Raw genomic sequence first — 13,025 nt, forward strand, 5'->3', positions numbered from 1 at the left:
AGAGGGGCTCAAAGCTCTTAAACCTGATATTGCAGTTAGACCTGCTTAAACTTGGATAAGTTTAATATTATTATTAATATTAAAAATATTATTATTTGTATTATCAATATTTTTATTTTTATTATAATTAATATTATTAATATGATAGTTAATATATTTGTAAAAAATATAATTAATATTGAAAAACAACCATATATTTGATTTGAAGAGTAAAATTAAAAATTATTATTATTACTATCATTAATAAATTTGAAAAAAAAATATTTTTACTATTAAAGAAAAACAATAAATTTTATTTAAAATGATTAAAAACTATAAAAACTTTGGCCAGATAAATTTAATATTATTATTAATATTATAAATATTATTAAATTCATTAATATGATTAAATTTGAAATAAATTTTATTATTATAAAAAAACGTAAATTTGATTTAAAGGGTAAAATCAATTATTATTATTATTATTATTATTATTATTATTATTATTAACTTAGATCTGACATCCTCTTCCAGACCTAAAAAAACTTAAGGCTAAAAAGAGTCTCCCGACCCAAGTTGTTTAAGAGTGGTAGGAGCGCAGACCCAAATCCCTTGTGTAACAACCTCAATTATATAAACTCAAATTACTAATTATATATATATATTCCTTCGTATTCTTTCGATACCAAGTTATGGATTCAATTATTTCTCAACTTGTAACATCAATCACAATATTCATTCATTCCATCATTTGGACTTTCAAAACTCAAGCATATATCAATATCTCATTTTTATTTTCTATAGAATAATTTTTAAAAGCTAATTAATTCATAGCATGCATCATCTTTGTTTTTTTAAAAGGTTATTGTTTTCAAAATATGTATACAACTAACCATAATTCAACTTAATAATAATAACAACAACAACATAAAATTACATCATACATAAGTTAATAAGTTAAACATTACAATTCTTAAACATGAAAGTGTATTACAACAAAATATTAGTTCTTCTAATTCTATCAATCTCTTAACAAAATTATTTATCAATGCATCTACTTTCCGGTTTGAAGATGCGATGTACCTAAAAACATGATCACATTTATCCATGCACATTTTGACAAATAATTGATTAAGGACTAACTATTCATGTACATTGAAGTAATTCTTGCATCATTGAATGAATTATCTTATAAATTATTTTAGTAATTTAATAATTTCATAAATTCTTTTCTTGATAAAGAGATCAATTTACAGAAAATACTAAGAGTGTCTCCAACAAACCAACATATTTAACTTAAATTTAAATTGATTAAATTTTACAATTTATCTATTACACCGAGTAATTATTTCATTAACCCAAAAGTTAATTCTCTTAACATGTCTATTCATTATAACGTTATTTTTAATAACCATGAAATAATCTTCTCGACTCATCCATTCGACAAGGCATTATGTCTATTAACCAGAAAATAAACTCCTCGACTCACCCATTCAACATGATATTATTTTGTCTCCTTTTCTTTCTTTCTTTCTTTCTTTTACTTTATACTAAAATTACAATCTACAAATATTTCTTCTACTATCATTAAAAAAGAAGTTATTTGAATTACTTTAAGGTGTCAAACACTTACCTAGCATCTATGCATGAGAAGAGGTCCTTTGTTGCTGATTAGATCCTGCAGCCTTCTCTGTACCAACACAATTACTACATCATTGTTCATTCATTTGAACTGATATAATTCTAATATCAATTACATATTTATTGATTAAATCTAACAACCTTAATTAATTAAACTTTTAATTCAAAGAGGATAAAACCTCATTTTAAATTATTTATTCATTTTATTTTTATTTTTACAAAAGTCATTATTCAATTTAATTTATCAACATCAATTATCTTCAAATAGACAAGATTTCTCAATAATATTATCAAAACTCAAATTTCTAATTCTCTTCTTCTTTTAGTTGAAATTAACCTAAGAAAGAAAGTGAAGATTTTTATTTTCTCTTTGAAAAATTCTTACTCATTTCACATAATAAAAATTATAAACCTATATTTTCCCACATTTTCCAAACAATTGTATTAAAACCTTAAATCCTACATTTTTTTTTCCTCTTGTGGCTGAAAGTTCAATAAAAAAAAAGGAAAATAATTTTGTTTCTTTTATTTAAAATTAAACACTTAACCAATCATAATCCATGCCTTCTAACATGGTTCAATCATAATTTGCATTATTTTCATAATTTATAACATAAACCCATAATTTCACATAATCATAATTTTACATAATCACAATTTTACACAATCCTTCATCATACATAAAATTAGAGAAATAATCACTTGGAACATGTTATTTACCTCACTTTGATAAGGATTTAAGGAAATAATACAAGAAAAATCAAGTTTTCTTCTCCTCCCTTTTCAAACCCAACTTAAATTTCTTCTTCCAAAGCACTCACTACCTTAAAATCAACTGCTCTTGATGTTTAACTAAGTTAATCACTCTAATTACTTATTTTTATTGGTGAAATCAACAAGAATTTGAGTAGAAAAATCACATAATTTCTTCCCCTCTCTTTATTTCAAACTATCGGCTAAGTGAAATCAGCTTGAATTTCTTCTTCCAAAAGACCCACTACCTTAAAATCACTTCCTCTTGATGTTTAACTAAGTTATCACTCTAATTATTCACTTTTATTGGTGAATTCAACAAGAATTTGCGTAGAAAAATCACACAATTTCTCCCCCTCTTTATTTCAAACTATCGGCCAAGAGAGAGAAAAAAATTGAGCATTTATAGTCTAGTTTTTTATATGTTTACATATTGACCCTCATTAACTCTTTTTTACCCCTCAATTTTTCTTTTTACTTAATTTACACCATAACATCTTATCTTTTATTCGATTGTATCCATCTAAAATCCTTTTATTTAATTTATTCTATATTTGATTTATTTTGTTCAGATTCTAATTTATTAGGTTTTCACACCTTGGGTCTTGCAGCTTCGTTTGGCCCAAGACAACTGGGTTAGGTGTCCGGACCCAAGGTAAATGGGTCCATATCAAGACTTAAGACTAATGAGTTTGACATCCTAACCCAAGTTTAATGGTTTCAGTATTATAGCCAGACTTAAGACTCTTGCATCTAACATTTAAGAGAGGTCCAAAGCTCTTGAATCTGGTGTTGCAGCCAGATCCACTTAAACTTGGGTAAGTTTAATATTATTATTTATATTATAATTAATATAATATTATTAAAATTATTATTATTTTTATTAAAATTAATATTATTAATATAATAATTAATAATTTTGAAAACAATATTATTAATATTCCAAAACGATCATAGATTTCATTTGAAGAATAAAATTTAAAAATATTATTATTATTATTATTATCATTAATAATTTTTTAAAAAAAATATTATTACTATACAAAAGTCATACTTTTAAAGAGATTAAAAAATATATGAACTTGAACCAAAAAAATTATATATTATTAGTAATATTATAAAATATTATTGTTGGGTCTGATATTACAGCTAGACCTAATACTCTTGAATATAATATTGTAGCCACATTCAATGTTTTTTTTGGTCTAACTACATCGCTAGGCACAAAAACATTGAATCTTAATTATGAGAGATGTAACTCAACTGATCAGGCTCTAAAGTTTACTTTCTAGAGGTTATTAATTCAAGTTTCACAAATATTAAAATCATTGAAGGATTACATAGTCTTTCACTCCAGAACTCGTAGGAGTAGTTAAGGTGTGCGTAAGTTGGCCAAAATATCCATGTTAATTTAAAAAAACCATTGAATCTTAGATTTTTTTTTTAAAAAAAAAAATTATGAAATTCTGTTAATTTCAAGACTTATAAAATTAATTAAAATATATATAAACTGATACAAATATTCATATTAATTAAAAAAAAACATTGAATCTTAGATTAAAAAAAAAAAATTGAAAACAAAATTTACGATGGCATAGACAACCAGGCTAAATTCCGCAGCCTTCAAAAACCCTAATAGCAGTTCCCCATCTCGCTCGCTCGCTCTTTCTAACTAGCCTCTCGTCGCCTCTTTCAGCTCTAGCGCTTAACGCCTGTACGCGCATCTCTCTCTCCCTTCCTCCCTCTTCACCCACACACACTCACGGATATCGGTCTTTTCCTGTAAAAGATAAGAATCTTACTGTCACTCTTTAACTCTGTAATTGTTGTTTTCAGATCTGAAATCGGAGCTTCTCGTTTCCTTTTTCAGCCATGGCCCTCGTAAGTTCTTCTTGGCCCACTCTGTGTGTTATGGAAAACGTGTGTGCAATTGCATGCTGACACTTGATTTGTTGTTTTGGGTTTAGATATTGTATGCTGGCAAGACAAACAGAAATGCATACAAGACACTGATAGCTGCGGAATACTCTGGTGTGGATGTCAAGCTTGCTGAGAATTTCGAGATGGGTGTTACCAACAAGTCTCCTGAGTTTCTCAAAATGAACCCAATTGGAAAGGTATGATTTTTATGCTAACCCAGTTGGAATTTTGAGATGTGCGTTATCAAAAAAAAGTTTTTTATTTGATTTTATTTAGATTTCTGAAAGAGATTTGTTAATGCTCTATTAGGTCCCTGTCTTGGAGACTCCTGAAGGTCCCGTCTTTGAGAGCAATGCGATTGCACGTTATGGTAAAAGACTATGCTTGATTCGTGATGTGTTAAATTGTATAGATTATTATATATGATAACTGTAATGGATTTTGTACTTGTTCTTGCAGTTACTCGCCTGAAGGCTGACAATCCTCTATATGGTTCATCGTTGATTGAATATGTAAGATATTTCTGCAATGGTGAAAGCTTTTTTTGAACCATGCTCAAATATCTGTTTACTTGAACCTAAAGAAAGTTGCTCAAGTTTGCACCATTTTTGTTATGCTAATCTTTTCGATATTTTTGGTGATCCTTAGGCCCGTATTGAACAGTGGATAGATTTTGCAGCAACAGAGATTGATGCCGGTATTTCAAAATGGCTTTATCCTAGATTGGGATATCAGCCTTACCTTCCTCCAGTAAGTTGTCTATTTTTTGTGCTACATGTCTTAGAACTCTTAAATTTGTCTTCTCCTTGATGTCTAAGAAATGATTTTTCTTTGTTCATAGTATGTTAAATTTAACATTGGTTTTATATATCTTTTGTTCGGACTTGGTGGAGTCATTCCTGATTGCCAATTGTAAATGTTGAGTCTTATAGGACCGAGTTTTAAAAGAGAAATTCCTGTCTTATAGATACATGTCGGACTGCATTTAAGAGAGAATGGGATGATAAGACAATTTTTTTACACAACTTAGCAAGTCTGTTTGCCATTAACAAATGTGGCTTTCATTTTGTAATGGGAATTGAATGCACATGCTTGCAGATTGTATTCTTGATAAGGTATAGAATGATTATAATGTTTTAATTTATTGATTCTTCAATTTTTTTGTTTATTCTGTAATAAAAAGCTATATTTCATGGCTCCCTTGTATGCTAGTTCTGCTTTTTATAATATTGTTGCTGGCCCATTAATGTATACATTTTATGGATGTTTCTTTATGAAGGCTGAGGAGGCTGCGATTTCTGCATTGAAGAGAGCACTGGGTGCCCTGAACCTGCATCTTACCTCAAACACCTACTTGGTTGGGCATTCTGTGACTCTTGCTGACATCATCATGACATGCAATCTTTACACAGGATTTTCTTATGTCATGACCAAGAGCTTTACCTCAGAGTTCCCTCATGTTGAGAGACACTTCTGGACCATGGTTAATCAACCAAATGTGAAGAAGGTAGTGGGTGAAGTTAAGCAGGCTGAATCAGTTGTGCCAGTTACAAAGAAACCTTCCCAGCCAAAAGAACCTGCTAAATCAAAGCCCAAGGATGAACCAAAAAAAGAAGTCAAGGAAAAAGAGCCAGCAAAGCCCAAAGCTGAACCTGCTGCAGAAGAGGAAGAAGCACCAAAGCCGAAACCCAAAAATCCTCTTGATTTGCTGCCTCCAAGCAAGATGATATTGGATGATTGGAAGAGGCTCTACTCTAACACCAAGACTAACTTTCGTGAGGTTGCTATCAAAGGTACTTTTGCCCTTTTCTTTTCACCCTTGCCTGTTCTCTTTACTTCTGTGTGTATATATATATATATATATATATATCTGATTATTTCTGGAAAAAAGTATCAGGGAAGAATCAGAATGCAAATTTTTTTTTCAAAAGTGAAATTTTTTGATTGACATGAATTTACTGTTGACTCTTGGGTGGTGCTAGTTTTTCTTCCTCTAAAAGGACTTGGTTTCTATTTTCTTAACACGTGGTAAATCTGGATCTGTTTTGTTATTAATGGAGTTATGGTCTGTCATCTTTAACTTATATTGTAGGATCATGGGAAATCTGGATTTGTTTTATTGTTATTAATGGAGTTATTGTCTGTCATCTTTAACTTCTATTGTAGGATCAAGGGAAATCTGGATTTGTTTTATTGTTATTAATGGATTTATTGTCTGTCATCTATAATTTCTACTGTAGGATTCTGGGAAATGTATGATCCCGAGGGATACTCCCTGTGGTTCTGTGACTACAAGTACAACGATGAGAATACCGTGTCATTTGTAACTCTGAACAAGGTTGGTGGATTTCTTCAAAGGATGGATCTGGCTCGCAAGTATGCATTTGGGAAGATGCTTGTAATCGGCTCAGAGCCTCCATTCAAGGTCAAGGGGCTGTGGCTTTTCCGTGGGCAAGAAATTCCTCAGTTTGTCATTGATGAGTGCTATGATATGGAGCTGTATGAATGGACCAAGGTTGACATCTCAGACGAAGCTCAAAAGGAGCGTGTCAGTCAGATGATCGAAGATCACGAGCCTTTTGAGGGGGATGCCCTATTGGATGCCAAGTGCTTCAAGTGAAACAACTGTAATCCGTCAAGGCCATGTTTGTGGCCGCAACCCGTTTTTGATAGTGAGTTTGTCTCTTGTTTCAGACATACTGAAGTCTAGACATTTAATGATTTGAGTTTTTTTAGCATTTTCCCTTCTGGAAGATACCTGCTTGTTGGCTGCTGGCATTTTTTTGCCTCTGATTACTAGGGCACTTGTTTAAACCTTAACCTCTCGTGCTCAGTATTTGTGGTCAATTCGGCTCCATCTTCCTGAGTTCTGATTGATAGGGCAAAAGGTGTTTAATTTACCGTTATATGATTTGTGTAAGATGGATAGATATATGATTTCTATGATGAATTTGATGTGCTAACGAATTTAGCGAAGTAAAAATACACATGATTTAGCATTACATACGTATATCTTGTGAACCCCTGGTTGGAAATGTGAGAATAGCACAAATTAAAATAGAAACTTGGGCAAATAAAAAACGTAAAAGTTTAAGTGGGGTCAAGTTTTGATTATGAAAAGCTCAGGGTAAGAGCATAATAAAATTTCCTTCAAATTTCTCGTATTTAAGAGGTGAGGAACTTGAGTCAACATTGTGAAATATTACATTATAGATGAAATATACAAGATAGTGAAATATTACATTATAGCTGAATAGACAAGATAGAGATTTGACTTTGAATGGAAAATTGTTTAAATTGAAGATACTGTGTTTGAATTATGTTTTTTAACCATGAAATATGGTTGGGGAATGACTATGTTATGAACTTTACAAAAGAAAATATGAAATTGAAACTGAATTTAATGTTAAAGAGAAACAATGAAATTAACTATGGTTTGATTTGGTCGAACAATTAGTTAAATCAAGGTGAACTGGTTGATGATTATAACTAATAGTGAACTAGCATCATTACAAAAGAAAATTGAATTGAGTTTGTAATTATGTTCATATTGTAATAATAATGATATCAACTTAGATTATATTATGTAAACTAAACATTGAATGAAAAATAATAGAATATACATATTGATACATGAGAGGTCGTATGAGCTGTACATAAACAAAGAGGTGTATTTAGAACTCACATAGCAGGGAGGTGTATATCACCTAAATACTATAGGATGAAGATAAATAATTTTAATTTCACCGAACATGCTTTGTTTTTATCTTAGTATTGCTATGAACGGAACTAGTTTCCTAGCAATAGAAATGGTGCCTCGTAATGAGTGAAGGAATTAGTTTCTCGATAATGAAATTAATACCTGGTAATAGGTGGAGAAATTAGTTTTTTGATAATAAAACTAGTACCTAATAATAAGTAAAGGAATTAGCTTTTCAGTGTTGGGGCTAGATCTTAACAATGAACTAAACACCTAAAAAATAAAAAGATTATGTTTGGTGGGATGACCAAGACATGTGATAAAACATAAAGAGAAAATTAATAGAAAATAATCTATTAATATCAAATGTACTATTATAATTGTTATATTAATTTGATGATTCATGATGCAGCTATATTTATAATGCGTGATAAATTAATTTTATATATCTCACAATCTCGTATAGAATGAGTAGATGCATAAGAAATTATTTATTTCTGCCTTTAATTATCTATTAATTGTGGAATTTGAATAATGAGACATGAGATAAGTCGAGAATATTTAAATTGTAATCATAGTGAAAAAATAAGATGTAGTGTGATGGAAATTAAGAATAGCAATCCTTGATAAAATTCCAAGGGAAAAGGACAATCTAAGTAAGATTTGGATGGTAATACTGTAAAATCAAGAAATTAAGTACCATGTTGAAAGTTAATAGCTGAATACAGGTTCAAAAACAAAAAGTATGAATTTTACCTAAGCCGGTGGACCATCTGGTTTGACAAAATAAACCGATCGATTGTTTGGTTAATTAAACAATAGATTTCGTAATCGTCTCAATCGGTCGATGAAACCGGTCGATCAACCGGCAACGAAAACATTAGATTACAGAATAAACCAGTAGACCGGAAAATGTAATCAAAGACGCATCTGTGTTAAGCTTGAAGTCCAGTCAAACATAGCAGTCTAACAAGTAACTGTGTAACTAGAAAATTCGTTTTCAAAAAGTTCCCAGTCAAACATGAACCTAAAGTCGCAACACAGCCACTAGACAAGGAACGTATTTTAGAATTTTGCTAAATATTCAAGCTCTAAGACTCGAAGAAGTAGCCAGGAATGTCCATTGCAAGACTCGATCGAGCAAGCTCAGAAACACAATATCCAAAACGATCATTAGCCATTAATGGCAGATGCATTCTCATGTGTATAGTGTCCTGGGGTTGGAAAGCCTGCCGACTGAATTTTTTGGAAGGCAACTTGAGGTCGAAACTTGGCAAGCATGATCGCGTTGATAGAGACAGTACTAGTCATGCTACGACTTTTTGTGCTCTTACCAAAATGAGTTTACTTTGAATCAACTCCAAGTGAATTCAACCCTTGCGAGTGCATATATGGTCGCAGAACCACCTTCCCACCCACCCACGAAGGTTCAAGCCTGTTTACAAATCCCGACCATAATACCTTCAATGATATATATAAGACATGCTGTGATCTCAAGAATCAAGAAGCTCTACTCCTCATATTTCATTGTTTTCTTGAATAATCTTCTTCCTTGTCAGCGTGATTCTTGGTTTCATGGAGTGTGTGGGGATCACTGTAGAGGAAGAGCAGAGAGATGAATCCCAGGAGTTGCTTCAACACCTCCCAACAGAAATAGGCATGGGAGGTAATCTTCTCTATCTATACCAAGGATTCTGGTGTCCACAGGTATCAATCAAGGGCATGATGCTGTTTCAACAACACTTCAAGGCACAAGAAACTGACCTCATACTTGCCAGCATTCCAAAATCAGGTACCACTTGGTTAAAGGCCTTGACTTATACTATAGTTAATCGCTCCCGTCACTCACTTGAAAAGAGCCCTTTGCTCACCAATGGCCCTCATGGGGTCGTGCCCTTTCTTGAGTTTGATATCAGCTCCAGAAACCAGTTTCTGGAACAAGACAAGCTTCCCGAGCCTAGGATCTTCGGAACCCACTCGCCTTACTCGGCACTCCCGTGTTCGGTCAAAGATTCCGGTGCTAAGATTGTATATGTGTGTCGGAATCCTCTGGACATGTTCATTTCCTATTGGAAATTCAGTGTCAATATCCCAAAGGAGAATGAGAAACACCTTTCACTAGAAGATGCTTTTGACAAGTTCTGTCAGGGACTTCATGGCTACGGTCCATTTTGGGATCATTTATTAGGGTATTGGAAGGCAAGCTTGGAGAGACCTGATAGGGTCTTGTTTCTGAAATACGAGGACATGAAAAAGAACAGCGTCCCTTGCATCAAGAAGCTGGCTAAATTTCTGGGGCTTCCTTTCTCTGTGGAGGAAGAGCAGCAAGGTTTGATAGAGGAAACATCAAGGCTATGCAGCGTTGAAAGCATGAAGAACCATGAAGCAACCATGACAGGCACAGGCCCTCTTGGGATCCCAGCTAGTGCCTTCCTCAGGAAAGGAAAGGTGGGAGATTCACTGAATTATCTAACACCATCAATGGTGAGCCGTGTCGAGAATCTGATTCAAGAGAAGCTCCAAGATTCTGGTCTCAGCTTCTGTCTTTCTAGCGCTTTCCAAAATAGTGCTTGACTTGAGTTCAGATATCCAGCATTAATGTTATTGCTGTATTGATCTGTATTTAATGATTGAAAAAAATAGAATAAGTGATGAAAGAATTGAAATGAGAGGAGAGAAAGTCAAATCAACGATTTCTTGTTTTATTTTCTGGATATGCATGTGGAAGGAACCTATGGAGAGAATGGAATTAACTTTCCGTCACTCAAAGAACTTTCATTTGTTTTAATTTGCATGGTTATCAAGCCTAGCCAAATTCATGATTAGATCAATTCAAAACAGCATAATTTCTAAAAGAATTAAAAGTAGAAATGACTTCATTTTATTTTATTTTAAAAGACAAACATGTTTTTATTTGGGTTTTGATTAGATCATGACTACATCTATTAGATTGACCAAATCAATTCTACCAACTTATTTTGATATAAAATCCTATTTGGATCAAATCTCAAGTTCACAAGTCACTGAATTAACCTATTAGGTTAGGTTTTATAATTATGTATTTTTGTGGTAACTATATTTTTCGCTTAAATTCATAAATTTCTGAAATTTAATCTTTTATAGATTAGAACTAGATAGGTGGCTCACACTTTATTGTAGGCAGGCTGTTTTTTTTTATAATGTTAAAAAAACAATTCTCAAGCATTACAAACATGTTTAAAAGAAGAAGAAAAAATTAATATTTATTCAATTATATGATATATAAAACAATAACAATAAACGAACTGAATCTTAAAAGAAAACATGGTAATGATAACCAGAAGAAAAATGACCTTTCTTCATGGGGGAAAAATCACAAAGCCGAATTCCAAGATAACCCTTAAAGGACAAAATAAGAAATGACAAAATAAAGTGCAGTCAGTCCAAGGTGGCATCTTAAACTCGTAACTCTGGTCTTGAGATCTCTCTAGCCTTAAAGAAAACAAATTGAAAAAAAAAATGAAAAGAAATCTAAAAAAAATAAAACATTTGCAAAACTGGGTAAAGTAGACAAAGCTTGCGAGCTGGATCATGCGATTGAGTTAGCCTAATAGAAGGCAAAACAAGAAAATGATGAAGCTTAATTTTAAATTGAACCCAATTTTAAAGGACAAAGTCGAAAAAAGATTAAAAGAAACTCCAAAAAAATAGTTGGGTTAATGACACGACCAAAAGATTGATGTCTTCTCCCAAGTGCAGGAGTGTCGAAGTAATAAATAACCCGGCAAGACCGGGGTTGAACCACAGAGAGGTTAATTGTATAAATTATAAATAACAAGAAAACAACAACAACAAACAACAACAACAAACAACAACAACAACAACAATAATAATACTCAGTACGTGGCGTTGTTATACCTGAGAATGATCTAAAAGATCGGGTCACAGGTTTCCAGCCTATATACTGAGTTTATGAAAAGATCAAAGAGATATATTATATAATATAAACAGAATGTAAATAATAATAATAATAATAATAATAATAATAATATAGTAGTAGTAGTAGTAGTAGTAGTAGTAGTAGTAGTAATAATAATAATAATAATAATAAAAGAAGAAGATGAAGAAATTAATGAGAACTTTGAGATGAAAGATTAATGTAAGGATTAAACAATGATAAAAACAAATGTCAAGGTTAGAGGATCCACTAATGGTATTTCAAACAAGTATAGTATAAACTCTTATTATTCAACTGGAAACCACACACAAAGGAGGTTCCAATCGAATGATTTGTCATTAATAGCTCATTATAAATTATTAACATGAGCATATTAATTATCTTATTTACATAACACCAAACTTTTAAATATTATCAGGAATTCATGATGTTAACAACAAATCAAGTTCCTTTCATAGCCCAGGTGTAGGTAATACCATACGGTTAGGCTATGAGAGTGCCAAGCATTTGTTGTACCAAGTATTATACAACACAAATCTAGATTAACCATTTAACAAGCAAGGTATTAAGAATTAGTAAGATAAAAAGATAAGACATGTTAATATTAAACATTAAGGTCCATGTTGAGCTTACACCATACTTGTTCTTACACCATTAGTGTAACCTTTTCCCCTTGACATAATAAACTTAGCTAAACATAATGAAGAAGAGAAACATAAATAAACAAAACAAGAATATAAATAAGATACAAGTTAACTAAGGAAAGGAAAGGAAATGAAAAGCATAAACAAGAAATTAATGAAAGCAAAACTTAAGAATTACAAAAAATATAAAGAGAGAAATAAAGAGCATGAAATTGATCTGAACAACCAAGCTCCCAAATACATGGAAAATACCTCCTTTTATAGACCAAAATTCAGAATTATTGATTTGATGACTAATTGTTGAGTGGGTGGCCAACTTTTGACTTGGTGAAAATCTTTATCTTCTTGTCTGAATAAAACAAAAATGCTACCATCCAAAATGGGTCCACTTGAAAACATGAAAGTTGTGGGAAATTGTCTTAGCTTTTCAGGAAAAAAAAATGGAGGTCAT

At 31.7% G+C, this 13,025-nt stretch overlaps 2 protein-coding genes across 2 annotated transcripts; both read left to right on the plus strand.

Annotated features, from left to right (window-relative positions):
* The first annotated feature begins 3,953 nt into the window (after window positions 1–3,953).
* Window positions 3,954–7,199, plus strand: LOC118035415 (elongation factor 1-gamma 2). The gene is made up of 8 exons (XM_035040970.2): window positions 3,954–4,087; window positions 4,210–4,254; window positions 4,341–4,490; window positions 4,603–4,663; window positions 4,753–4,805; window positions 4,942–5,043; window positions 5,573–6,086; window positions 6,534–7,199. Exons 2-8 carry the CDS (start codon window positions 4,246–4,248, stop codon window positions 6,911–6,913), a joined length of 1,269 nt encoding a protein of 422 aa, XP_034896861.1. The 5' UTR covers window positions 3,954–4,087; window positions 4,210–4,245; the 3' UTR covers window positions 6,914–7,199.
* Window positions 7,200–9,568: 2,369 nt separating this feature from the next.
* On the plus strand, window positions 9,569–10,567 carry LOC118035414 (cytosolic sulfotransferase 15). Its single transcript, XM_035040969.1, has one exon. It carries the CDS (start codon window positions 9,569–9,571, stop codon window positions 10,565–10,567), a length of 999 nt encoding a protein of 332 aa, XP_034896860.1.
* The last annotated feature ends 2,458 nt before the right edge of the window (window positions 10,568–13,025 follow it).

Source organism: Populus alba, chromosome 3 (genome assembly GCF_005239225.2).
Source record: "Populus alba chromosome 3, ASM523922v2, whole genome shotgun sequence".
Classification (NCBI taxonomy): domain Eukaryota; kingdom Viridiplantae; phylum Streptophyta; class Magnoliopsida; order Malpighiales; family Salicaceae; genus Populus; species Populus alba.

Excerpts from the sequence above, each read along its gene's own strand:
- LOC118035415 (XM_035040970.2), top strand. Across the intron at positions 4,491-4,602 it reads AAATGAACCCAATTGGAAAG|GTCCCTGTCTTGGAGACTCC; the intron begins GTATGATTTTTA and ends ATGCTCTATTAG. Across the intron at positions 5,044-5,572 it reads ATCAGCCTTACCTTCCTCCA|GCTGAGGAGGCTGCGATTTC; the intron begins GTAAGTTGTCTA and ends TTCTTTATGAAG.
- LOC118035414 (XM_035040969.1), top strand. The coding sequence starts at position 9,569 with ATGGAGTGTGTGGGGATCACTGTAGAGGAAGAGCAGAGAGATGAATCC.